This window comes from Thermobia domestica, chromosome 16 (assembly GCF_964235325.1).
Source record: "Thermobia domestica chromosome 16, izTheDome1.hap1.1, whole genome shotgun sequence".
NCBI lineage: Eukaryota > Metazoa > Arthropoda > Insecta > Zygentoma > Lepismatidae > Thermobia > Thermobia domestica.
The window spans coordinates 71,396,955-71,424,905 of NC_137469.1; the positions used below are offsets into that span (position 1 = coordinate 71,396,955).

The 27,951-nt window shown below is 36.4% G+C and overlaps 1 protein-coding gene across 2 annotated transcripts in view; it reads right to left on the reverse strand.

The window, feature by feature from the left end:
- Positions 1–2,375: 2,375 nt before the first annotated feature.
- Positions 2,376–27,951, reverse strand: part of LOC145673147 (aldehyde dehydrogenase, dimeric NADP-preferring-like) — a 78,382-nt gene continuing 52,806 nt past the window's right edge. For both annotated transcript variants that reach the window (XM_081742570.1, XM_081742571.1), the window contains exons 10-12: positions 23,490–23,625; positions 14,020–14,173; positions 2,376–10,264 (exon numbers count right to left, since the gene is read on the reverse strand). In XM_081742570.1, coding sequence (XP_081598696.1) covers positions 10,223–10,264; positions 14,020–14,173; positions 23,490–23,625 — 332 coding nt within the window. In that variant the 3' untranslated portion in view covers positions 2,376–10,222. The remainder of the gene's footprint in view (positions 10,265–14,019; positions 14,174–23,489; positions 23,626–27,951) is intronic.

Here is a 27,951-nt window from a genome sequence, read left to right on the forward strand (position 1 = left end):
AGAGAATTATGAATTCGGGCTTCGAAGTACAAAGCCAGAAATAACGTGTCACTGGTAACAGATGCATTGACCACGCAGCACCGATCTGACTATGCACTATTTGAACTGCCATAGTTTTTCGTGTGCTGCAGCGACAGGAAACTTAAACTTTGGTTGATATTAACAATTAGAACATTTGGAAACGCTGGACAGAAAGCTAAAACCATAATTTCTTACATTATAAACAATTGTGCAAACACTGCATTAGAAACCAAAACAATAACTTATTTGATCATTTTATGATTAAATCGTAATTGTGTGTATTTTTCACACAATCAGGATCGATTTAGTGGTTTTAGCTTCAGAATCTTCCATAAGCTATAAACAGATACATGCAGCGACGACGTATATTTGGAATGGCAATACTACTGCTACATTTCAGTGAATTTGATAGCACACATCATTTTGATAATTGTAATATTAAGTTGAAGAACAAGAAAATCTAGTTCCAAAGACGTTGTGAACTACTTCTGCTGTAGAAGTTTAAATTATATATTTTGTGTTGAGGTTGTTACAAAGAAACACATTTATTTCGTGACATACTTTATCATCTTCCTTACCCATGAAGGCTGGTCTGAAAAACCTGTTACACCTTTCTAATCGAGTGTTCGCACCGGGAATCGAACTCGGGATCGCTTGCACCAAAGGCAAGAGCTGCAAGATAATCTTTGGTATGTTGATATCACATTGCTTTTCCTTCCAAACTGAGTTCGAATAGCACCATACGAAAAAAAACACTGCTGAATTTGAGAAGAATGTTGGAACTAAGACTAACATTGTTAGCAAATTGGATTTAACAAATTATTTATGAGCCATAGCACGCAAGAACAAATGAAGAGCGAAGGTTAACTGTTCTGCTACATAAAAATTGCTAAGGCAATGAAATGAAATATAAAGTACGGAGCTTGGGAAAAAGTCATATAACCTACAGTGTGGCATTTCATCCATGAAAAAATGTGTAGGTAATTCAACGAGTTCAACACACTGTTCAGCGCACAATATCACGTGAGCTCATTGCTTTCTTTCGGACTCTCGCTTTAGTAAAAGGAAACTTAAGCAGGAAAAATAAAGTGATCAAATACAATTTCTTGCAAAATAATATGTAACTTTATTGCATATGTTAGTATACGTTCATAATTATAAGAAAATATTTTTTTTTCTCAAAAATATTTCTGTATCACACCTTGACAATCTTAACAAGACGTAAATACTGATTATACAAATAAAGATTCGACATATAATTAACAATTAGTCTCTTTGCTTTATAAGAGAAGAACAAATACTAGATCTTTACACTTGTGTCGATAATAAGTGATACACATTAAACCAAAACTGAGCAATTTACATATACAGGTGTACAGAATCTAAAATACGGACAAAATATGTAGTCTGTGACGTATTTTTCTATTGTTATTATTTGTTTTTGTATAAGTATCGTGCATTGGTTTCATGCGTGCATAATCGAAAACTGTTACTAAAAACCAAAACAACCACTTTATCAGAACTGCACGCTCTTGAGATAAAAAGTAAGAACATTCTTGTTCAAGTTAACCAGTCTATAGCATTTATTAGCAAATATACGTCATCATTAATTTGCATTATGGGAATAAGATGAAAATTTGTTTCACGACTATATGTTGTAAGAACAAATACTTAAACAGAAAGGTTCTGACGGTACATCACGTTTCAAGTTTCACTAATAGCAATTGATATACAATGCAGTGCATTCGTAATGTAACTATACCATACTATACACATGATTATATGTTATGAGACTGTATTCTGTGCACAAGTATTTTTTTTTTTTCTTCAAATATTGATAATCCTGCGTTGTATGAAGTCTCCTTTTGCGAATCAGTCAGTGTGGTGACCTTGAGATGAGAGTATGTATCTAGGTAGTTTGTTATTCATTATGTTCATCTCCTTTGAATGACTGAGACCGTCTTTTCGTGTGCGTTCAGAATTGTGTCAATTTTAGAACAACGAGTATTTCTCGTTAAATACGTCTTCCGTGAGCCTGACGAGCACACACAAAGAATACAGATGATAAGTTTCCTGTTAGATTTCTGCGTATGCCAGTTCCTAATCGAGAAATTTAAGAGACTTGATGGGTAAAGGACTACGTGCAAAGTAATAGATATCAGTACTGGATGACGAAAAAAAAACATCTCAATATCAGCCACCACAATACAATGGTTCCAAGTAGAAGTTGATGTTATGTACTGATTACTTGTGCATGATGGATGTACAGTTATTTTTCGAACTACTGTATTTATGTATAATGCATGTGGTGCAAAAATCCATTATTTATTTTGTCCACTTAAATATACACAAATAAGTACAAAATCCATGTGAAACCAGGATTTACAGCTTATAAGAATGATATACCAAAGTAATACAAGACTAGAGAAAGGAGAAAAATTTGTCGAAGCATGAAACATCTGATTTGGTTTGAACATACCTACGAACATAAAATGTTGTTGTACATGTACTTCTTCTTACACCAAATAACATATGGTGCGGAATAGGGGCGTATCCACGCTAAGGTCCATCGGATCCGGACCTCCCTCCCCCTCAAAAAAAAAAAAAAAAAAAAAAAAGTAACTCGACATACATTTGGACACTTTCTTAATTAAACTATACTTCTTTAGCAGAGAAATAATTTATGTTGACTGAAGGTTTGGCTTTACTTACCATCTGTATTATTTTTTTTCTAATGAAAACAATCTAGTTTTTATGATTTTTCGTGAAAATATGGGTGGCAGTATTTAAAAGTTACTTATTGTTTTTCTTCGCTGTAGAATAACATTCGTTCGATACTACATAAAAATAGTGCCTTGTATTATTGGAACTTCCACCAAACCTCGGACCACTCCCAACAAAAATTTCTGTGCGCGCGCCTGGTCCGGAAACATGAATAACGGAGAGTTTGTTGTTGAAGTTATAGGCTTTATGAGACCTGGATTTATAGTTTAAGGTGCAATTCGAATCACTGTAATGCGTTTAAATACTGTCCCGCGAGAATCGAAACCAGGATCCGTGTATCAAACGCGCGCACGTGCGCTAACCACTAGAATAGTTGAGAGGTTTGGTAGGAGGATGAAGTTCCTAATAAAGACGTGAAAAAAAAGAAAGAAAGAAAGAAAGAAATAATATAGGAAAAGGTCACGAGTGAAAAATGATGGAGAAGCCTCGCCCACATCCAGATCACATAATTTATGATAATTATGGTTCTTGGCATCAAGAAAAGCTTCTGAATATTTTGATGCTAGCTCTGAACGTTATTATTATTATTGACTTATCAATATGATATCCTCTACCAAGAACCAAATAGATTACAGATGTGCAGACAATTATTTTATGCGTATTTGTACTACTATTTCAATAATTAAAGAAGTGGGAAAGTTCCGAACTTTGGCCCTTAACGTGGAATCCGAATATATATTCCCACTGGGAACTGAACCCGTACAAAGGCGCAAGCTTCATTTAGCCACAAGGAGATAGGAATGTAAATATGAATTACCTTTTTGAAAGGCAAAAAGCGCTCTACATATCAGCACCCTTAAATATTATTGTTGACCGAGCTATTATTGTTTTTTATTAATTTTGAATGCTCTTTTAGGCACATGAAATTCTGAAAACTCTGTTATTCATAGCTTACATAATTTGTGTAGACGGAATCTTCTGGATTGGTACATACTATACAAAACACATATATGAGTACCTTTGCAATCTATAACACACCACTGATATTATTATTATCATTTGAAGAAAAGATACAAGTTACAACTAAACTAAGCATAGAACTGAAGAAAAAAATCTTCACCACAATGCAACAATTGATACTAAAATATTACTTTTCCGTTTGACGGAACAAACAAAACACTACACTAAAATCAAATGACACGAAAATACTTCTAGTAACAAACGTATTTTAAAAATTATGCATACAAATGTGAAACAAAGATTTTTTCTTTCTTCTTTTTGTGATGTCATGTTAAAGTAACAACTATGTATAAACTTACGAAAGAATACTTTCTACTCACAATTATCGGTTCTCTGGTCAAGGATCCTCAAATACAAAGGAGTAGCAAAAAACATTGAAGATTGATATTACGGTACTATATTGTCCATTGTTCATTGCTATCAAGCAAATACGAGCCCTATTACTACTACTAAACTTTCTAATATTTAGCACACTTTTTCCTGAGAACAAAATAAACAACATTCATATACGTCACACAAAGTTCGTTTTTAATCCCAATTTAATTTCGCATTCATCTGTTTCTTCAATAAAAAAGTAAGTGTAAAAATTAAAAATAAAAAAAAAAAAAAAAAAATAGTGGCATATACAATCTCTTCGGTAAAACTAATCTTTGTACCTATAGGTGTATTCATTTCATTCTTTTTAATTCCGCATATAAATGAAAGTATTTTAGTATTATGAGTTCAGATATAACATTGTAACTAAAAGCTTCTTTCTTTTTGTAACACTTACAAAAGGTGTATTTATGTTATGGATATAAATCCATGTCGACAGTTAATGTTTTTATATTGTATCAAATTGTAGGTTAAAAAAAAAAAAAAAAAAAAGGCGCGAACGTAAGTTCCACAATGCCTGTATCAAAGTGATATGTTTAATATTTGAATTATTATGAAAAGGATCTTCAGACTAATGCCGAATTGTTTTACTTAAAATGCATTGCATTAAAATGCATATCACAACTCAAGAGATCTCAAATAAAAATGTTTTAGAGTAGAAAACTTGTATTAAAGGTGAGTAAAAAACTCTGGTTTCTAGTGGAAGGCAATCTTTCCAGAATGTTTCAACTACAAACTTAAGAGAAGAAAGAACATAAAATAGGTGACAACATGAAAAATCGAAAAATTATTGTTGTTTGTTGAAGTTTAACGTCCTTTTTGAGCACCGAGGCTATCTGAAACGTAGACTTGCAATTTAAAGTGGAATCTAAACCATCGTAATGCGTTCAAATTTTAATGTCTACTACAGACAATCGAAACCAGGACCCTATGTATCCAAGGGGCACACACTAGCCACTAGACCAGCGGAGACAAGAAGGGGAAAAGGGAAGAAAGAAAGAAAGGAAAAAAAGTGAAATATGGGTATTAGATATTCAGTAATTTTCTTGTATTATAATATTGTATTGTGAATACTTCTTCACTTCTGTTTGGACAACTTAATGATGTCACTAAGAAATTTTTATAAAATCTCTTCTCGAAAATATATATAGTTTTTTTCTTGTAATTTCCCTAAATGTGTCGTTTTAGTATGTTTCTCATCTTTTTCAGCACGTATTTAATAATACTGTCACTGCACAAAATACTACCGCACTTTGCAACAACATAAATTTACCCAAGGAAGGGAAAAAAAAAATCGTGACAGAACTGACACTTAACATTTGATTTCGAACTTATGAAGGACTAATTACCACGCATCTTCCGCCTTTTGTGGAATATTAAATTTGGTCCTTTGTGTCAAAACAAAACACTCACTTGTAGGTTTAGCTCTAGCAGCAAACCAGATCCGCATGGTTGCCAAAAACTACGGCGCAAAGAACAATATCATTGATGCTCCTAAACTGGAATGTTTCGTGGTGGATGGATGAAATTTCCCATATAAGTTGCCAGTTTTTGCGATTTCTTTTCCTGTTCTTGAAAAAATTATTTTAAATATCCTACGAAATGGAGTTTTTCTTACGGACTGACGATGCTGATATAACTCTATGCTGAACAGCTGCACGTTCTTCTTTTAATATATTTCAATATAAATACACTTTGTAAAAGTAAACCATGGGCGGAGCTATGGGGGCATTGCCCCCAACTTTCTACCAAAAAATAAAAATGCCACTTATAAGATGGCCGCCTACCAAGACCGACTACCGAGGTCCGAGACCGCCCAAAAGGTCTGTCCCCCCCCGCCCTGCAGACAATTCCTAACTCCACCCATAATGTTAACATATTCAAAATGAATACTTTGAGCGTACAGGAATGTTGTCTAATCCGGTAGCCAACTATATGCCTTGATTCTAGACTGTTTTTTGCATTCCACTTTTTACTGACAATCCTATCCTTCATAATTAAAGACGATTTTTTAAAGAAAACGTATCAGAGTTGTAACTAAACTTCATGGATTACCTGGAGTTTAGCGTTTAGTTTTAACAACAAGCGCATATAAAAACTACTGCTTAGGCTGGACGCACACTAACCAGAAGACAGGGCAGCCGAGCAAAGGTGAACAATGTATATAATGGCACTGTGAGCAATGGTACTGTGAGGTACTGTGAGCAATGGAACAAAGTTTCGTACAGCATATTCATTCCAACATGTGCTAGGCAAAGGCCTCTCCAACGTTGTCATTGAGACACAATAGTAAATGCGCTCAAGGCTCTTCTCTCCTCTCTCTCTCTCTCTCTTTCTCTCTCGATTTGATTGTCCTATCTCTAGTCAATATACGGCCGGCTTTATAGTGTGTCCCGAACTACTCCTTAGGGTTTGTATTCGAGCCAGGTATCCCTGCTGAAAATCGAACTTACAACGGAACGTTGTATGTTTCGTTCGTAACCAGGGTAGCAGTGCTCAAGCACTAGCCACAAAACAGAAGAAAAAAGAAATGATGTAATATCTGTAGATTGATCTATATATTTTTTGTTTGTACCTTGCTATGGTGATATTAGCCGTTGTCAAGGAAATTTTTATGATATATAATTGTGCGAGTCGCCATGACAGTAAAATGTATAATTTTGAATTGTGATGTAAAAGAAGCTATTCTCACCAATGGAGCATTCTGAGAATTTGAGACTGGTATATGTTTCTTCAAGCTATCGTTAATATACGTAATAGCTAAAATATATGAAAATATATTTACGAACTGAGGCATCGTGTGGTTATAAACGAGAGACCACGCACGCGAAAGCTGCGCCCGTTAGGTTAGTGCCATTACAGGCGTAGCTACGCAGGACAAAACGAGGAAGGAAATCACTTACATATCCTATTTCCTTCTAGACAAAGAAGATATTTCAACATGACATCTTCTGTAATCGAGAATACTGCTATCACACCTCTGACGTTGGCATTTGATATCCAGTTAGAACTCAGAAGTATTACAAATAATGGTGTTTCTGTGTGTACTAAAATTACCTAAAGAACAAATTAAGCACCTTAAATTCACTTTTGACATCTTTTAGTTCTTTCAGAACGCAAAAACTTCTTGTAAAGAATAATAATGATAATAAGAAAACACGTATTAAAGCATACAAAACAAGAAATAAAATATAATTTGTGATGAAAAACAAATAAACACTTGTCAGAAAATATATAATCCATATGTAAACTTAAGACGAAACTCATTTTACTTCTGACAGATAACAATTAAAGCATAACTCTTAATCAATTTTCAATAGTAATTCTAGCACCTGTAATAAATGCTACAACACTATATTTTACACTATTTATTAAATCTACTATATACATATCTCAGTCTGTTCTGTGATGTATTCATTAAAAAAAAAGTCAATACACTAGATCTTTCCAAACAAATTATACTAAATATATATTTTGAATGTTAACAACTCTGACAGAGGATTTTGTGTGTCAGAATTCTTACTACAACGTTTTGATGATGATTTCACTTCCGAAATTAAGCTTTAAAAAGTATTTGTACAGAAAAATCGAAATCAATTTGATAAATCTCTTGGAACATATGTAGACTGAATATAAAACCCGTGCTAAGTTCCAAAAATGGAAAAGTTCGGTTTAATGTAAAAATGTGGCCTATGTGCCTACTCACTACTCAGTGAAAAACTGACTATCTAGTATTTACTAATCCCCAGAAGAATGCGTGTGCCTATATGTCAGTAACATCTGGGCTGTTTACTCAATATTTTCATTCTGGCACTTACCACGGATTTTATATTCACTCTACATATAAGAGACTACACAATAATTACGAGGTAATATCAAAATGTTTCGAGACTAGCTCTGTAACTCGCCAACAAATATCATCACAAAGTTGCACGCATACTCACAGGGAGCGAATACCTTAATGCAGCAGTAGGCTAAGAGTCACTGTCCTATGTACACTGGAGCTCTGTGACTGATGCTACTCTGATCAAGTACGTTAAGACGTCTAAGATTTCATCTTGGATATTAAGTTAGAACATAGAGCAAACGCTAAACTCTGCGTTAAGCTGCGGAAACATCACGATGACCTTCAACGAGCTCAACCTACAAAAATATCATTCGGAAACTTGTGCATGAGGATTGTCGCAGAATAATCCACAGCATTGCTGTCAAAGTTAGTGTCATACAGAACAGTGCAGGCAATTCTCACTTGTGACCTGAACACGTAGCGTCACTGATATTTTGCCACTACCAGACACAACAGTCTGACTTCTGCACCCACCGTACTAGCCAGACTTGGCTCCTGAGATGAAAATCCAGCTCAAAGGTCGCTATTCTGACACCACTGTGGAGATCCAGCAGGAATCGTGAAAGGAGCTTTACATGATTCTAGAGGACTTTGAAGGCATATTCCATAAGTGGGAAGTATGTTGTATTGCTATGCAAGTAGATACATAAACATTTTTCTGTAAACAGAACTAATCTTGCAAATTTTTGATAACCCTCGTACTAATGGCTTTAGACGAATCAATATGGGATATTTAAAAGAAAATAATAGTGAAAATTTTGATCTTTCTGTACACAAATATTTTTGACCTATTTGATAAATATAATTACTTCTCGAATGTTGTGAAAAAAATATTGAAACAAGTCTACAATCGTTAAAGATTGTCTGTAGAACTATATCTTGGCCCACTATATATTACTATTGTATAATTACTTGTAAAAAAATCATGTTTGCCATCTCTAGATCAAACAACACTAATCAGAAAATGTCAATATCGTAAATACTAATTATTAGTGCAAAAGAGCTATGGAACTATATAGTATAAACATTCTTTTATAAACAATTCGGCTAATTTTTCTATCTAAATACAATTTGACGCAGATATGACACCTATTACTCCCTGAGGTATTCGAGGGAACATATATTGATGGCATACTCTTCATACTACAATTGCGACACGAAATGTCTTTTCACAGCTCATGGATTAAATACATGTATATTGCCCACATTCTTATCAGTGCAACTGCTTGAATAGTCATCGACAAAAGTAAATAGTATTTTTCATATGTAAATTGTATATATAATATAATTTCTAATTGTTAGTAACTGTATCAGAGTTAAATAAACTAAACTGCATAAAAGAAAAGAAAGTTTTTTTTGTATTCATATACAGTAAACCATTGATTTAACAGACTAATTAAGGCGAAAGAGTATTGAAGTCGATTAAATCATGTATGAACAATATTTAAAATAGAGTATTACATTTAAAATTGTGATGTATTATATATATATATATATATATATATATATATATATATATATATATATATATATGAACTCCTTACAAGTGCCCGTTAGAAAGGTGAAAAAAGCCTCAATCTCATTTGATTTCCCGTTCAAAGTTGTTTCTTAATGATCAAAGATCTAAACTGCCTGCAATGTTTATAATAAACCAATAATTCCGGATCAAATTCTGCCAATTAAATGCGAACTCCGTTAATTGAAAAATAGATCCGTTAAATCAAGGGTTTACTGTAAACTGAATAACTTGCGGAGTAGTGCGATATTTTGGAATATTTCTTACTATAGTGAGAAACTTATCAGTTATATGTTTGTTGAAAGCACCACGATAAATCATCTTTAATACCGTTTCGTATGAGTCGCTTACTTTTATCATCTTTTACAATACAACTAAATAAATCTTAACCAATATACCTCTACAAATAACAAATAATAAAAAAATAACAAAAGATAAACGCAAAAATCACTGGGATACATAAAATATCTTACGATAATAATATTGCAATAACAAAATAATAGTACGTATTAATATATAGAACTGAAAACTACTGTTTTCTGAATGGCAAGATTCAATAACCCCACACTGTTTTTACTGATATTCCCTCTTAGCTAGCTTTTCTAGTTACCCTCAATGATCCTTAATATTCTTTTGTATCAACGTATATCGCAGTAATGTTATGACAATCATGGCCCACTTCAGATAATCACAACACAGTATGTGTAATACATTACACATTAGCGCATAAAGCCAGGTAGACGATCCTGAAAGCCTCCAGTCTAAAAGGGGGGAAAAAGTTAACAATATAAATGACAAAACATTCAAAGCATATTCTATTATTAACTTACCTAGTTATTCTATTGAAATACAGGGTGATTTTTATAGAACCGGTCTGACAAAATGAGCAATAATGTAGGATATACTACGTAAATATTAATGAAATTTGAGGAGTACACACCTTAGTTTGTAGTCATATATTCTGCGTAGCTAATCTATATTTTGCTTACAGCAGTTGTGGTGGGCGATGTTTTCCATGCTCATTCAACAGTGTTCATGTTGTTTTCAATTTATGTGCTAGCGTGTGAATCGTTGATTTTGGAAGACTTTTTCGACTCCGATCTTCCTGAATTCCATCTGCGTACCGGTAATCGATCCAGTCATCCAATGTGTGTGTTAAACTGCTGTTCCGAAATGTACTCCATGACTTATGTACGCACTGTTGCTATGCTTCGGGAATGCAGAGCTTATTGATCCATGATCTTCACCGCGTAAGTGTTGCCCCCTACTAATTGGACTGAACGCTATTCGACTCCGCAAGATCCAAGAATTAATGTTACTATTGCCAACTACTTCAAGCGGAAACCATGGAAGTATCAGATAATTCATGAGACCAGCTCTATAAGGATCACCCTGTATTACCGCAGTCTAAAGAAATTTGAACACTTACCTAATCAGAGATAAATATTTTGGACTTTTTTGTTGTTTAGGACTAAATGAGAGAAAATTACTTCATCGAAATAATTTACTTTATTACATAAAATTGCTCCTATCTTGTATACCGAACTTCAGTGAGTTTTGACATTTCAGAACTGTCACATCAACAGAAGTAAATAATTTCTTTCAGATATGATACACATTTTTGGTGTATAACTATTTTCCGTGTCATTCAGCGTTTACTTCATTATCCAACATAATTTTCATATAAGCATGGCTTTATTTAACTATGTACTCGCTGAAAAGGTTTTATATAGAAGAATGGGGTTTTATGGATGGTCTATGTATTAGTGACCGATGTAGTTGTAGAAGATACGCTGAGGAAGGACCCAGAAATGGTCTGAAACAGTTTGCTGCGATGATTCACAGATCGGGATGCAATGTAGGAACTATACTTTTTTTAATAATAAATATACACTCCATTGCCTCCATAAGCGAATATAAAAATAACGTATTCACATCTCTGTTTTTCGCACAAACCATCGTATTAATTTGATTACATTTGAAAAATGAAATGAAATCTTTGAGTTTTACGTCCCATGGTTATGCCGATTAGGCTAAAGGAGACGATAATTATGAGAAATGACTGAAATGGTGGAATGAAGAAAGTGGGAGGAAACGGGAGAACCCCAAGAAAACCCACGCATACAGTGTTTGTCCATCACAAAGTCCACTTGGCGCGAGCTCAGATCGAACCAGGGACCCCCATGCACCAGACGTGAACGCTCTACCACTGAGCCACCGCGGTCTTTGATTACATTTGAACACTACAGAGGATAAGTCAAGAAATGGTCGAAAATGAGTTAACAGCAGAATAATGTAGCCTAAAGGGTGTAGTTTGCATGGAATAAATCCCGCAGTAAGAAGAAAGTAAGTCACTAAGAAATTTAATGCTAAAATTTTTGCCTACAGAGGAAGAAGTAGGTAAGTCAGTGAAAAACAGGTCAATTGTGTAAAATCATAAACAACTGACTTACCTCTATTTTCCTCTTCATTTGTTATCTGTTGACAATTTCTTCGGTTAATCAAAATAGTATGGGGTACGATTTGTAAAGAAAGAGTTTAGAGGTGAGAGTAACTGTAATACTTGGAGCAAATTCTTTAAAAATAATCAAATAGAGTTATCACTAATCTTCTCATGGTATGTATAGCCCACTGGAGACGAGAAAGAACTGAGGAAACAGGGTAAAGAATGAAAAGAAGACCAACTCTCGTTATAGAATCTGGAGATGGAGAGTAGTTTATGGTTGGTCTTTCCATACGGAAGGGATGAAGTATTAAGGGTTGCCAACAAGGTGCAGTGAATTTACAATACACTGACCTTCAAAAATTTGCATGAGGAAATCATCAATCGAAAACAGCAATCGTATTTTCAAATAATGAGCTACTGGTTTTTGTATACACTGTTCCCTATTACTGTAATTCAGAAAAATAAATGGACATAGTAGTTGAAACAAACTGTTCTTGAAAAAATAAATAATTAGGTACATTAAATTTCATGCTACTGATTTCCAAGATGGCAAGCTTGAAGAGAAGAAGGCTAAATGAAACTCTCGAAGATATGCCTCGTTGTGGTAGGCCATCAGCCAACAATGAGGCCCAATTAAAGGGAGCTATCGAAGAGGAGTCAAGTTAAACATGCTAAGAACTAGAGCAAACATTCAACATATCTATTGAAAACATTCGCTTACACTTGCACAAACTCGGGAGAATATGGAGGCTTAGCAAGTGAGTACTCCAACAACGAATAAGCTTTAGAGGTTCAACATATGCATGCCGTTGCTGTCACGTCATAAAATGATCCCATTTTATCAACTGCATACTAACGTCTGATGAAAAATGGGTTGTTTGTAAGAATAGAAAGAGTCCTCAAAAGACCTTGCCCCTTTGAACTCTAACCATAACCTAACATTCACTAACAGAAGGCAATGGTGTGTATGGGGTGGACAATTGCTGGTGTTGTGTTCTTTCAACTTCAAAGGCACTTTTTAAACACAAGTTAGCGATCACCAATAGAAAAGGAGTTCTTTTCCACCAGGACAATGCCACACCACATACAGCAAAAGTGACCATGGAGATAATGAAACTAACTCTGCTGGGAAATTTTCTTATCCAATCTACTCCCCAGACATCATCTTACTGCTTTATCATAATAAAGCTACGTGGAAGCTTTGTGAACAGTTAAGTTTGTGGTTTTGTAATCCGCGGCCGTTCATACTGACTGGTTTACCTACTCATTGTATTTCTCGGTTCTACCAAGCGAATATGAAAATTTTGCTAAACTTATAATCAGATGTTTGTTCTAATCTAATTACTCGATGTGAAGGCACGAAATTCGCTACATGGAAGTTTTTTGCTACTTAACTGCATGAAAACAATATGAAGTATGCAGAAGCAGGGATTGTAAGCACAAATTTTGGGGACTGCTTTTATTTTTGGTTGGCATACAAAGATTATAATTGGCAAGTTCTTAGGATTTATATATAATGAATAGAGGAATAACCAACTTTATATCACACCAATTCCTTTATAGGCGCGAATTCAATAATATACAAAGAATGAAAAATGTACGACTCGACCAGGAGGGGAAGGAGGATGAAAAAATCTCTCTCCATAAAGAGATAAAAGTATCACTAGGGTTGTGTTTCTATGGGCGCATACTGCAAAATTTACTGCATGTCTATTTTTTTCCTCGAGTGGATATCATCCCCCTGCGAATAAACAGAGGAAAGAAAAAATTGAAATATAGCTTGCAACTGTTCTCTGTGGTGGTTCACTAGGTCATTGTCATTATTGCAAAGATATGTCATGCGGAAGGGATTTTCTGTCTACTGTAGAAAGTATATTCTGTGCCAAATAGTATTAATTGGCTTTCCTGTCCGTGTTCGCAAAAGAGAAGGTTCTGTTTCGTAATAATACAAGTATTTTGTCGGTACAAATAAATCTGTCAGTATTGTGGAGGTGTTCATTAAATTCGGTTTCACTGTACTAATATTACAAATATTTATACTTATGTAAGAACTGCGAAATGTTTACTTACCTTGGCAAGTGCTTTAAGCAAAAATACGGAAATAAATCCCAAGGCAAATATACACAAATGAGTGAGACACCTCATGCTTATAAAGCTCTTCCTCGTTTTCAACAGAATATTTAAGAAAGTTATTTTCTTATCAGCGTACGGTGGATACCTGAAACTAAATAAAGAAAAAAATCCTTTAATAAAACTAGATAAATACTCCTTTATGTAAATTGAATTTAATAATATAAAAATTAAAATGAGCTGCTAACAAAATATTCTGGCATACAGTGCAGCCTACTTATAACGAACTCGGAAATAGCGAATTATTGGATATTACGCACATAAATGAAATCCCCGTCATACTGTCTATTGAAAACATGAAAAAATTACCTATATTACGAACAATATTTTCCATAAAGACCGCTTGTAGCGAAGTTTTCAGAGCGGGATTATGTTTTATTTTCTTCTTCTCGTGGATAACTCTGTACCGCGAAACTGGTTTTCATAGCTGTTGTCGCTGTGCAAACCAGGCATGACTCACTCCTCTCCCTCCCACTTGGATGACAGCAGAAATCGCCCCGGGTGCAGATATTTCCGGTAACGCGCGTTCACCAGAGTTCAAAAGCGGAGAAGTGGAAAATGTGAAACAACTCGTGAGTTCCAAAGAAGCGATTCAAAGTTTGGAAAACTTGCAAGGCTATCTTGTCGAACACAGAAACAACGTGTCGGACAATGTATTTTGGGCATTTGAAGAAGTGAAAGCGGCGGTGCTACGAACAGCAACAACAGACACGGTTCGGAAGAAAATTACAGACTTCTTCAAGTGTGCTTGAACAGGTAGGAAGAACTGCAATATGTAAGATAGGCTAGATAACAACCCAATTATTAAAATTATCTCCATAATTCTGAAAAATACATGAGTTTGCTATAACGAAGTTCGGATATAAAGAACTCATTGTGTTGGTCCCTTGAAATTCGTTATAAGTGGGCTGCACTGTATATCAACGAACATAATTAACAGATAATCCTAATTTTATTTCACTTTAAAACTTCTGCAATATATCAGTCTCCACTAGTACTAATCACATAAATATTAACGCTTCATTCTGAGGGATGCTTTACTATTCGCTAATTCATTTAAGGAACCTGAAAAGGTTAATCCAAGGTCAACTTTATATTCTATACTGATTTTATGAGTTTAAATTAATAATTTTCTCTTCAACAGATAAAAAAGTAAATTAACGCCATCAAAAAGATTGAAACAACTTTCTTAGGACAGCAAGAGAACCTTCAAATTGTGAAAAACCCATAAGTTTCGTAACGTACTTTTTCAAGCTGCAAATTCAACACCGTTTCAGAAGTGAACATTTATCGGTAATTATTATTATTAATTTTCTTTCTCAGAAGGGTTAAACACGTAGGCAGATATGACATCAGTTAAGCAGCTAATACAGATCACTGATAAAGACATCAACGAATATCAAAACCGATTTTTAATTATCCTGATTTAAGATGAAATTATCTTTATTTGAGTTATTAATTAAATATTTTGAGTTAGTGTTTGGTAGTGGTGTCATCAATATTTCAGTCCTGCCTGAACTAAAAGTGTTTCCGGATTAAATGGGACTCACTTTTCAGGTTTTATTTATGCGATCATTCAATTCCATTTCGTGTATATTAGCCAGGTAGTCTAAACAATATTGAGTCTTTTGCGCACGAGATGGTGTAAATGAGAATATCAGTCGCAACGGGGCAGGTATAACGTCATTTGGCAGCTGTTACGTTAAGATACGCAAAAAGTGTTGGAATTCTTACAATCAGACGTAAGTTATTGTACTGTGAGGATGTGTGACCTTTCCACAAAACTGCGCTACATTTTATAATTTTATTTCGATAAAGGCGCAGATCCGTGATGAAATTTGTGATGTTTACAGCCAAGATACGATTCAAAAGCAACAGTCAAAAGATTGTTCAGTCGCTTTCGTTCTGGAAACTTTGATGTCCAAAATACTCTTCGCGGTAGGTGATCAATCACAGGAAAAGTGGATGATATTCTGGGAAAGTTGAGGAAGATCGGCATGTAAGCAGTCATGACATCGCCAGTGAGTCAAACATCCATCACCGAGCAGTAACAAATTATTCTGAGACAAATTCATATACGTATATATATAGACAGCTATATGGATATATACAGTATGTCCATAAAGTCTGGGTACATAGGGAATTCTAATAATTTGTTTTGTTTTTTCCAGATTGAATGATGGCTCTGTCTAAAGAAGAATGAGTCGAGTTGGTACTCTTAAGTGGACGAGAAGGATGGACGTATCGCAAAATTGCGGAAGAACTTAACTTTCGACAGCCTCATCGTCAACCGATTTCTTTCACTGCCGTCGGGAAATTAGTCCCAAATTTAAAGAAACAAGCAGTGTGTTGGACAAACCCCATTCCGGACGACTAGACTTCAGACGAAACGAAAGAGGCTGTCTTGGCTAAGGTTTATGCTAGCCCAAAGAAATCGCTTCGTCGGACATTCACGGAGTTGGGTGTTCCAAGATCAACCATCCACAAAATCCTGGTAAAGGAGAAGTTTCATCCGTACAAGTTACAGATATTGCATCACTTAAATGATGATGATCCCGATAGATGCATTCAGATGTCTGAATGGTTTGCAGATAAATTGGACGAAAATTCAATTTTACTAAATATTGTGCGTTATTCAGTGATGAAGCTGTGTTTTATGTCAATGGTGAAGTGAACAGACAAAATCGTCGATACTGGTCTCAAGGCAATCCACATTGGATGAGTCCATCTAAACAGTACAGCTGCCAAAAAGTGATGGTGAGGTGTGGTTTGTAAAAAGCTCATGTGCTAGGACCTTTCTTCTTTCATGAACATGTAACGGGTGAGACTTATCTGAGCATGCTGAGAGACAAATTGATGGCTCAAATTGAGCGTTAGGGTGAGGGACTCCAAAATGGTTTCAGGAGGATGGGGCCCCTTCCCATTTTGCTGCAGCTGTTAAAGATTGCTTGAATGACAATTTTCCTTACTGGATTGGGAGAAGAGGTCATGTGGAATGGCCCCCTCGTTCGCCAGATCTTTCTTCCCTTGATTTCTTTTTCTGGGGTATGCTGAAAGAGGAAGTTTACTCTCTCCTCTTATGAAGATTAGAAAATTAAACCACCTGACACAACACACTACCAGTCAATGTGCTGAAATCGACGGAAATTCAGAACTATTCCATCGAGTTCATCTTAATCTTGCAAAGCGCACCAAATTATGCATTGAACAGCATGGAAATCATGTTCAAAATATTATTCATTAATATTAAATTGACTAAAATGTGCTTTTTTCCATGTACCCCGACTTATTGGACCCTCGATCGATCGATAGCTAGCTAGCTAGATAGATAGATATACACATACAAGAGAGTAAATCAAAAACTAAAGGAAATTATGTTTTTGTAGGAATAAACAAAGACTGGATGTGACAGATATAAGCACGTATATATGCTTGGAGTGACATGAAAAATAGGAGTATCCATCACTCTCATTCAGTCGAGTGTTGCGGAGCAAACAGGTCACACGTATGAACACATCAGTATACGAATGCACCATAGAGGAACAGCGTCGTATTGCTGGAACATATTGTACTTTCTGCGGTCGGAAATAGTAAAACCACCAGATATTCACCGTCGGCTATTAGAGCAGGATAGAGCAAAGCATCATGGCTCAATGTATGAGTGGGTCGACCGCTTTAAAGCGGGACGCATAGAAGGAAACGGCAACGGGTAGATGCCAGTATTAAGAATGATAGAAGAATCATTACAGCACAAGTGGCGGAACACTTGAACTTCTGTTTCGGATCAACATGTGGAATAGTGCATGATGCATTTGGGTACCATAGGTTTCTGTGAGATGATACCGAAGGAAATCAAAGCTGAGCATCAGCAACAGCGCGTCGCAGAGGCTACTCAGTTTCTCTAACGCTATGAAGCGATTCCAGTATCTAATGCTATGGAACGAATCCCTTTCTCAATATCTACACCTTGCCGCGGTGGGTGCTCTTGCGTGTTCTAATGTTCTCAAGAGCTATGCCGGAGATAGCTTCGCTATCAGAGGGCTTCCCATGCCGGACGTCTTTAGGGGTAGGAGTCAGACGAAGAGAGATATGGTAGTGGGCAGCAGCTCTACCATTACCACACTGAGGCTTAAGATGACTGACATCGACAAGGCTCAGATGTGGACAAAAACAGGCAGGGACAGGATGTCCTCTATGGCTGTTTCACTGTGAGGTGGAAGGACCTGGGACACCACCACCTTACTCAGTCCCTAGAAAACAACATGGAAAGAGAAATAAGAGAACGTAATATTAGGGAATACGACACTATTCTTTCACAGAGGGTCGTCCTCGGCAGTGGAGGGAAACACAGCAGGGCCTCCTCGGCCGTCATCAAACAAAACCCTTGCAGGATAAGAACCTGGAATGTGCGATCGCTGCTACAGTGTGGAAAAAACTGGAAAACCTGAAGAAAGAAATGGAACGCATGAAGATAGATATCTTGGGAATTAGCGAAGTTAGATGGCCTAATGGAGGAAACATGTGGAGCGGGGACTTCAGAATGGTTTACTCAGGAGCTGTAAACGGTACAGCAGGAGTCGGTTTTGTCTTGAATAAGAAGATAGAACAGGAAGTTATAGGCAGCTGGAAATACAATGAAACGATAGTAATGTTGAAGATAGCAACCGAACCGAGGAATATGACGATAATCCAAGTATATATGCCTATATCAAGGTACACAGATGAGAAAGTAGAAGAAACCTATGAGCAAATAGTAGTAGTATTGATGAAAGCTGACGACCAGAATAATTTAATTATCATGGGTGACTGGAACGCAGTAGTCGGCGACGACAAAGAAGAGAATGTAACTGGGAATTTCGGCTTAGGAGAAAGGAATGCGAGAGGTACACGATTAATTGAGTTCTGCAAAAGCCATAATCTGACTGTAACAAACACTCTCTTCGAACAACCATTAAGAAGAAGATACACATGAACAAGACCAGTAGACAAAGAAAGATATCAAATAGACTATATACTAAGCATTTAGAAATCAAATGAAGAACAGTAAGAGTTACCCAGGAGCAGACATTGACTCAGACCATAATTTAGTTTTGATGAAGAGCGAACTCCGACTAAAGAGGAAACGAGTGGTAGCACCAAACAAAAGATGGAACACAATCAAGCTAAAAAGAGATGAAAACATGAAAAGGGAATTTGCAAATGTGACAAAGAGACATATAAGGTAGCTTTACCAGGTGATGACATTAACTCGAAATGGGAAGCCATGAAAGCAGGGATTACAAAAGCTGCCGACGAGCACATAGGAAGAGAAACGAGAACCCAATATAAACCCAGGATAACAGCAGAAGTATTGGAAATGATGGAGCAAAGAAGACAGTTCAAGATAACAAAGGGGAGGAATACAGAAGGTGCAGAAGTCACATCAACAGAGAAGTAAAGAAGGCCAGAGAAAACTGGATAAACAACTTGTGCATAGAAATTAAGGAAAATATAGTCAACGGCAATACAGAAACGGCATATAGAAAGGTTAGGAAACAGTTCGGTGAGAAAAAGAAACGCACAGACATTATCATAGACAAGAACAGAGCAACGCTAATAGAAGAGGAGTAGATAACAAGAAGATGGAAGGAATACATTGAAGAACTCTATAAAGGAGACAGTGAACGAAGATAAGATAGAAAAGGAAGAAGACGTCGATGAAAATGAATTAGGACCATCAATTTTACAGTGCGACTTTGATTATGTTTTGGGGAAAATGCAACATGGTAAAGCCCCAGGAATAGATCATATATGAACGGAAGTGATCAAGAATCTCGGAATAGCAACAAAGAAGAAACTATTTAATCTTATTAATGAAATGTACATCTCAGGAAAAATACCAAGAGACTTCGAGAAAAGCATATTGGTACCTATCCCGAAGAGGAAAGCGCACGGAAATGCGAAGAACACAGAACGTTAAGTTTGCTTTCCCATGAACCAAAAATATTGTGCAAAATTATCGCACAACGAATAGAAGGGAAAGTCGAAGAACGGTTATCGGAGGACCATTTTGGATTCAGGGGGAAAAGGGGAACAAGGGAAGCAATACTGAGTTTACGGTTGATCATGGAACAGCACATCAGAATAAACAAACCAACTGTAATAGCATTTGTAGATATAGTGGAAACTTTTAACAACGTAGATTGGAAATCATGTTCAGAGCGTTGAAGAATCTGAAAGTGGATTACAGAGACAGAAGAATAATATACCAACTTTATAGCAACCAAACGGCTGATATAGGAAGAGATCAGAAGGAAACAAGAATAAGTAAAGGTGTGAGGCAAGGATATGGACTTTCACCTCTCCTGATCAACGTCTATATACAAGAGGCTGTGTAAGAATTCTTTGATAAAAACGAGAAAGGCATAAAAGTAAATGGTCAGGTTTTCAGCACAATAAAGGTTGCTGATGACATAGCATTGATAGCGGAGAACGATGAGGACCTGCAGGAAGCACTTTCAAACTTGGACGACCAACTGGAAAAAACATGCAAATTGAAAATAAATACAAGAAAACCAAACTGATAAAGTGGACAAGAGCAGGACAGGAAGAGGCAAACGTACGGCTAGATGGAGAGAAAATCGAAGACGTTAAGACGTTCCCCTATTTAGGAAGTCTAATATCCTCGGACGGAAGAAATGAAAAAGGCGTAAGTTCCAGAATAGCGCAGGCTAAACAAGCATTCTATAGGAAAAGAGGACTACTAACATCAAGAAATGTGTCGCTGGACGTTCGTAAACGATTTATTAAGATATTGATATGGAGTGTGGCGCTTTACGGATCAGAGACGTGGACATTGAGAAAAGCTGAAATATCCAAGCTGGAAACATTTGAAACGTTGTGTTGGCGCAGAATGCTGCGCATATCATGGACCGAAAGGAAAAGGAATGAAGACATACTAAAGCAAGCTAATGAAGAATGACATATCATGAAGATAATAGAAAAAAGAAGAAACAGCATGCTTGGCCATCTTATTCGGCACTCCGATTGGATCACCGTGCTGATAGAGGGAAAAGCAGAAGGAAAACCAGGAAGAGGAAGACCAAGGATATAATATCTAGATGCAGTTACGAAGAAGAGGCCTTATCAAAGTATAAAACAGCTCTCCCAAGCGAGAGAAAAGTTTTAAAATTTCCATGTTGCCCACCAACCTATGGTTGAGGTGAACAAGAAGATGAAACGAATCGTACAATGACGAAACTTGGGTCTCAGTACGAACAGGTCTGTGCGCAAGATACTAAACAACAGTCGTCGTGTAGGAAGATGATGCTAACACTGTTTTGGAATGTGAAGGGACCAATCCACACGCAGTTAAACCCATACGGCGAAACTATGAATAGTGCAAGTTGCTGTGCGGTCCTACAAAACAAACTGAAATCTGCAATGCGTCAAAAGTGACGAAGACTGCTAAGGGGATGCTCGTACTCCACGATAATGCCAGGTCTCGTATAGCAATGCCAACATTAAACATGTGCGCCGGCTCGGTTTTAAGTTGCTTTCCCATCATCCATACAGCTCTGATCTGGTGCGATCGGATTGCCATATCCTCCGGCTCTTTGAAGGAGACGTTACGTGATCGTCGTTTCAATTCAGATGAGGTCCAGGAAGCGGTGCAGACGTGGCTTCATGAGCAATCATAAACCTTCTTCGTGAAAGGAATCCAGAAGCTCACTGCATGGTAATAAAAGTGCAATGACGTGCAGGAAACACGTGGAAAAGTAATATGTGTATTTCTCCTGGTGTGGAAATAAAGATGTGAAAATTGGCATTACTTTACTTTCTGATCTACCGTCCATATATATATATAAAACTGTATGTGGTTCGTGTTCGTGTTCGTGTAAGGGAACGACATTTATGACTGTATTATTTATGAGTGTCCTTGGTTCAAATCTTGTACGTCCCTGTTCGGGAAGACATCTATAACTGTATGTGGTTCGAGTCCTGCGGTTCCCTATGAGGACTTAGGCATTTATGATAGTCCGCGATTCGATCCTCTATATCCTAAACGTCTCCTTTAGGCTTTAATAGCGATTCGGAGATTTTATCAAAGCCGATCATATAACCACTGGACAGTACGGTCCAGAGTTCGGGTCAGAACATTCTGGGAAATTGACATAAAGGCTGATTCTAATCGTATTCTCAATGCCGATACAATTTAATAATGAGAGAATTATTATGTTGTATATGTACTAATTATTTATGCTGGAAAGAAAAAGTAGATTAAATTCTCTTAAACTATAAAACATAAATTTATATCATAATAATTATTTTGATAAAGAATATGCGAAATTTCACTTTTTCACTTTAATTAACAACACTGAAACTACACAAACACATATTAAATTACTTCGATTTGAATAACTGAATATAATAATGCAATTTTACACTTGGCCCAATTATTCTTATTACAATCGCGGAAGACGCGGTAGTCGCGAGCCACCGGTTGAACTTCACTACATCGTACGTTTTTTATTATTATTTCGCACTGTTACTTCTTACCCACTTTGATGAGGAAGAAAGATAATTTCTGGCGTTTCTCGGGGTTGGAGGGACGAAATCTCCTTACTTTCCATTTTAACTTCTTTCGGGTGGTCTTGAAGTTTCTCCATTGCGCAGCTATCTCCTTACGTCAAGACGACTTTATATGCAGCAACTACAAACGTTTAAGACTTCAATTTTTCTTTTTGAGGCAACATTTTCGTTATCATAGCATATTAATTACTAATGTAGTGTAACGCACTGTATACGTAGTATTTGTTACTATGTTCATTGCACAAATGACAATAATTAACTTCACTCGAAGTTAAACAGACTGAAAACTATAGGCTACTGAGATTTAAACGTAAATTGGCTTGTTGTTCGTCTGCCCGTCCATAGCTGACTGGCTGGCTCTTTCTTCCGTCTCCCATTTCTTCTATCAAGCAGAAATGCAACCTGTTGATGTCAGAGCTAAAAATAACTATGACAACCTATCGAAGGGAAAACGAGGTTTGACGAGGTATGCTTTCTATGCCGAATTTTAGCACCTTATTTGGAGAAACTAGAGGGTTTACCAAGACTTCCGTCGCAGACGCGACGCACATACACATATGCATATTCCTCTGTTTGCTAAGAGAAAATTCTTAAAGTGCTTTTATACGAGGTTCACTTAAAAAAATTCTTAAATAACATTCGATGAGTTGGACTATATGGTTACAATATATCGTAACTGAAGTTTATCAAGAACAAACTTTTACGAAAGATGATTGGATTGGATTGGATTGCTAGACTTTAACGCAGACGTCAGCAGCGAGCTACTTTTTCCCACCACAATATAAAATGGTAAGAATGTAATAATTTAGAATTTAGTAATTTATTAAAAGATTACTTACGCTCCCAGTGCTTCTCCAATGGGATTGAAATTTCTAATCAGCACTCCTTTCTTGTGAGTGAAAGTATTAAAACTATGGATGCCGTGATATGCGCCCATTCCACTCGGGCCTACACCTCCAAAAGGCAAATTCTCAACTGAAAGACATAATAATATGTAATTATGCAATGTCAAAAATATCTATATCTTAAAATGCTAGATTTATATGTTTGTGGACAAGAAACGTTTATATGTTTGTGACCAATCCTTTCGACAGTGAGTTCTCGGGAACCATAGGCTCTAAAAACTTTCCGTTTTCACTGATCGATTGCAAATTTTGTGTAGATACAAAGGAAAAATGAAATCTTTAAATTTTAGTCCCAAGCTTATGCCGGTTAGGCTAAAGGAGACGGTGAATATGAGAAATGAATGAAATGATGGAATGTAGAAAGTGAGAGGGAGTACCCCGAGAAAACCCACGAGCACAGTGTTTGTCCACCACAAAGTCCACACTGTGAGAGCTGGGATCAAACCAGGACCCCAAGCACCGGAGGTGAACGCTCTACCAATGAGCCATCACGCCCCCAAATTTTGTGTAGATTTTTCAGTTCTAATTGAATATTTAAGAAATGGCTGTTACTTCTTTATTACATTTTTCAAAGTAAAGCATCATATCCTACGATTTATACATTCCAACACCACATATTTATATATAGGGTTAGTATATCTCTCTGGCGTTTGTTTCATGGCCAAATGATAATGAAAAACTAAGGATAACCATTTCTCCAGTCTAAGATGAATCTTTATTGTTCGGAGTGTTTTATCCAATGAACACCATATATATCACTGACATTATAATTTGTCATTTGCGTGTGTATAATGCATTTGCTTATTATATGCTGCATGCAAGAAAGAAAACACTGATCATACATGAATTAGGAACTCCAATCGGAAGTAGACTCAAATCTTGCAAACGGTGCGAGATATTGAAAAAATAGTCGAAAAAATCTACCCTTGTCGATTTTTATCAAGACGTCTTTCATTTGGGTCTATAAAGGAACATGTACAGATATTGTGAAGAATGACAAAGAGATGCATGCTCATATGTGAATGATACTCTGTACAGAGAGCGCAGGTTCAGCTAATTATACCTAAAATTCTTAGTGTTCTCTTCAAACTGTGAAATTAGGCAAAGAAAATATATACATAAATACTATGCTTTTTTAAAAATAAGTAAGTAATGACAATACTTCTAGTTTCATCGATAAAAGAAAATGAATCGAATATTCATTATTCTTATGTTCGTGAAATTTTCTTTAAGACTTGAATTATAGTACAACGGTATTATCACTCAAAAATCTGACTGCTGAGCTGGAAACAATCCGAACAACAATCTTCTATTTGCCGGACAATAGAAGTTTTAATTAATTTAAGCCAACATAATATGATGTTTTTTCGTTCTCTCCTTTTCCCCCCCTCAACTTATTCTCTTCCTCCTGCCTCTGATCGTAAAAGCCAGTTCCGTTATACATTCGGAGTGGAAAAGACTGCCACAGAGAAACTGATGTGAGATGAAATCGGTTATTTCTTCCACTTATCATATATAACTGGTTCAGAAACTATTTGTCAAGGAAGAGTAATTATATCTCCATAAGAAAAGAGAGTAACCTTAAACGCCTACTTCGCTAACGCCTAATCGCTACTTCAATCTGAAAGTTTTTGGTGACATCTGTATTTGTTTTTCCCCCTGAAAGAAACGTTCAAAGGACACTATACGCTATCTCAGACTAGTTGATAGGAAAACAAGAAAACTCCCCTACTCTCCTCCTCTTTCTCGCCGCAAGAGGGGAAAGCAGGAATACCACCCCTGACAGGGAAGGAAACGTTTGAGACATTTATATCAGTATTGTTTAAAATCTAAATTTTCCACTCCACTACGCGCGCGCTTTTTGTCAATGTGAGGGAGTTTGCTATTCCGTTTAGCTACTCTTAACCCACCCATCATTCACAACTTCAATTAATATGGTTATTTTAAGAAAAGGATATAGCATTGTTTATGTATTTTATAGGACTAATAAATATTGATTTGACCATTTAAAAAAGTATAACAACAGTTATTTATAAACCGAATTTATGCTGATTCTTTTATTTGATGTTAGAATGGGGGAGAGAGCTATGAGGAATAGTTGACATATGTTCCCACTATAAAGAAAGAAACAAAAATAGTTGTATATTCGATTGGACATTGAATACGTGGAATATCGCTGTGAAGATAGTATGAATTTAGCGTGTGTGAACTCTATAGTGTGTGAAAATACTGTAGTGCTTGTATATAGTAGGGAGTGTATTAGTGGATGTATGTGTAATACATACAAAAATATATTTATTTATTTATTTGTAACGTGTTTTTAGTGTGCCTGTTAAGCAAGATTCTAGAATGTCTTCCAGTTCTGTGATAAACGCGGAAAAACTTTGAGAAGTGGTGAGAGGCGCTGCGTTTTGAATGTGTTTAATTCTTTGAGAGATCATCATCCTCATTTAAATGTAGAACAATTGGCCGACATGACTGCAAAACAGACAGGGGTGGGACAAGCAACTGTGTACAGAATCCGACGGAAGGCCAAATTTAATGAAAATAAACTGAAAAGTCCAAAAAAGACGCGCAAAAGCACTTCCCTGCTTGAAAAATACGACGATTTTACGAAGTCGGCTATTCGATCGAAGGTACATCAGTTCTTTTTCCGAAATGAGTTGCCAACGTTAGATAAAATTCTGTCAGCAATAAACACCGATGATGACCCTCCATTCTTCCAGTTATGAAATTTAAATACGTGTTGCGCAACAGGAAAGGTTTCATAGTTGATAGGGATGATATTGTGATCTGGAGGAGAAAGTATCTCCACTATCTTCATGGAAAACTGCAGGCCAGTAGCCAGTCCAAATATGTAAAGGGGGTCCGCTAGAATTTAGGGGGGGCGATCCAATCACATTATAGTTCATCAACATATTATTGTTCATTTTCAAATCTACAGTGAAAATTTACAGGAAGCCAGTAAAAATTTAGGGGAGGCCGGCCCCCTAGACCCCCTTTGATACGGGCCTGAAAAGAAGTCGACACACTTTTTAGTTTTCTTGTCATAGGTTGTTAAATTTTTGTTGCCATATGTTACGGAGGAATGGGGGCTCAGTGGTAAATTATTTACTTTCGGTCCGGTCCTTGATCATGTAAATTCGTGGCTAATGACATCGTGTCAGTGTGTTTTCTCGGGGTTCTCCCCTAGCTGCCACTTTCCTCTTCCATCAATACTTCCTTATCATTCATTTTCAATTATCATAGTCTCCTTTAATCTATATGGCATACGTGCGAGACGTTAACTAAATATGTCCTTTCATTTTTTTTCATGCATATGTTGGTGTATTAACAAAAAAGAAACCTTATAAAATCATCGTGCTGATGCAATAAATTGTGTACAAGGTCCAACCCTGCCATCAGTTGTAATGCGCACTCGAGTAGCAGACATAGTCCGGTATTACAACGCTTCTGCACACACCCCGCTTTTTGAATTAATGAGCATACTTAAATTGAGTTGACAGTTACTTATTAACCCGTTTTGGTTACTCTGTTTAATGTGTTAACAACCAAGAAGTACGTACACGTTTACCTGAGAGTTTCAATCCGTTATTTACACACTGTTTTTTTTAAATATCTACATGGCAGCGAATGGGGGTTTGTATTGCTAAAGAGAACAGCAACACAACTCCCCTCTTAAACTGTAGGCAGCTAGCAGGTGGGTGGTGGGGATAGAAGTTCCTATCAACTTGTCTGAGATAGACTTTAACTTCCGTCAAAATATCTAATACAATAAAACAAACAAACAAACAAACAAACAAACAAACAAACACACACACACACACACACATATATATATATATATATATATATATATATATATATATATATATATATATATATATATATATATATATATATATATATATATATATAGGGGTGGGACAAAAAATCTAAAAACACTTCATACAGGACACGTAAGTTTGGCCCTCCACTGTATAACACGTGTTGCGGTTACCGATCTTTTTTTGTTTTCAATGTGTCATGTGGACCTTCCTCTTCCGTCAGCAGTAACCAGTTCACCTGTGAGTCTTGTGGTGTGAAAGTGGTGCGGTAAGATGGGCGATCTGACAGACTTCCAAAGAGGCATGATTGTTGGTGCCCGTCTGGTTGGAGCTTCAGTGGCAACAGTGGCGGACATCGTGGGGGTATCGAAAGGAACTGTGTCTACTGTCGCGAGGGCATACACAATTCATGGAAAAACGACGTCTGCAAAGCATAACAGTAGTCGAAAAACAATCCTATCAGATAGGAACCGGAGGGCTCTAAAACGGATTGTAGCAGCTAAAAGGAAGACCACTGCAATGAAAATTACGTCTGAACTCAATTTCGGCCTAAAGAACCCGGTTTCATC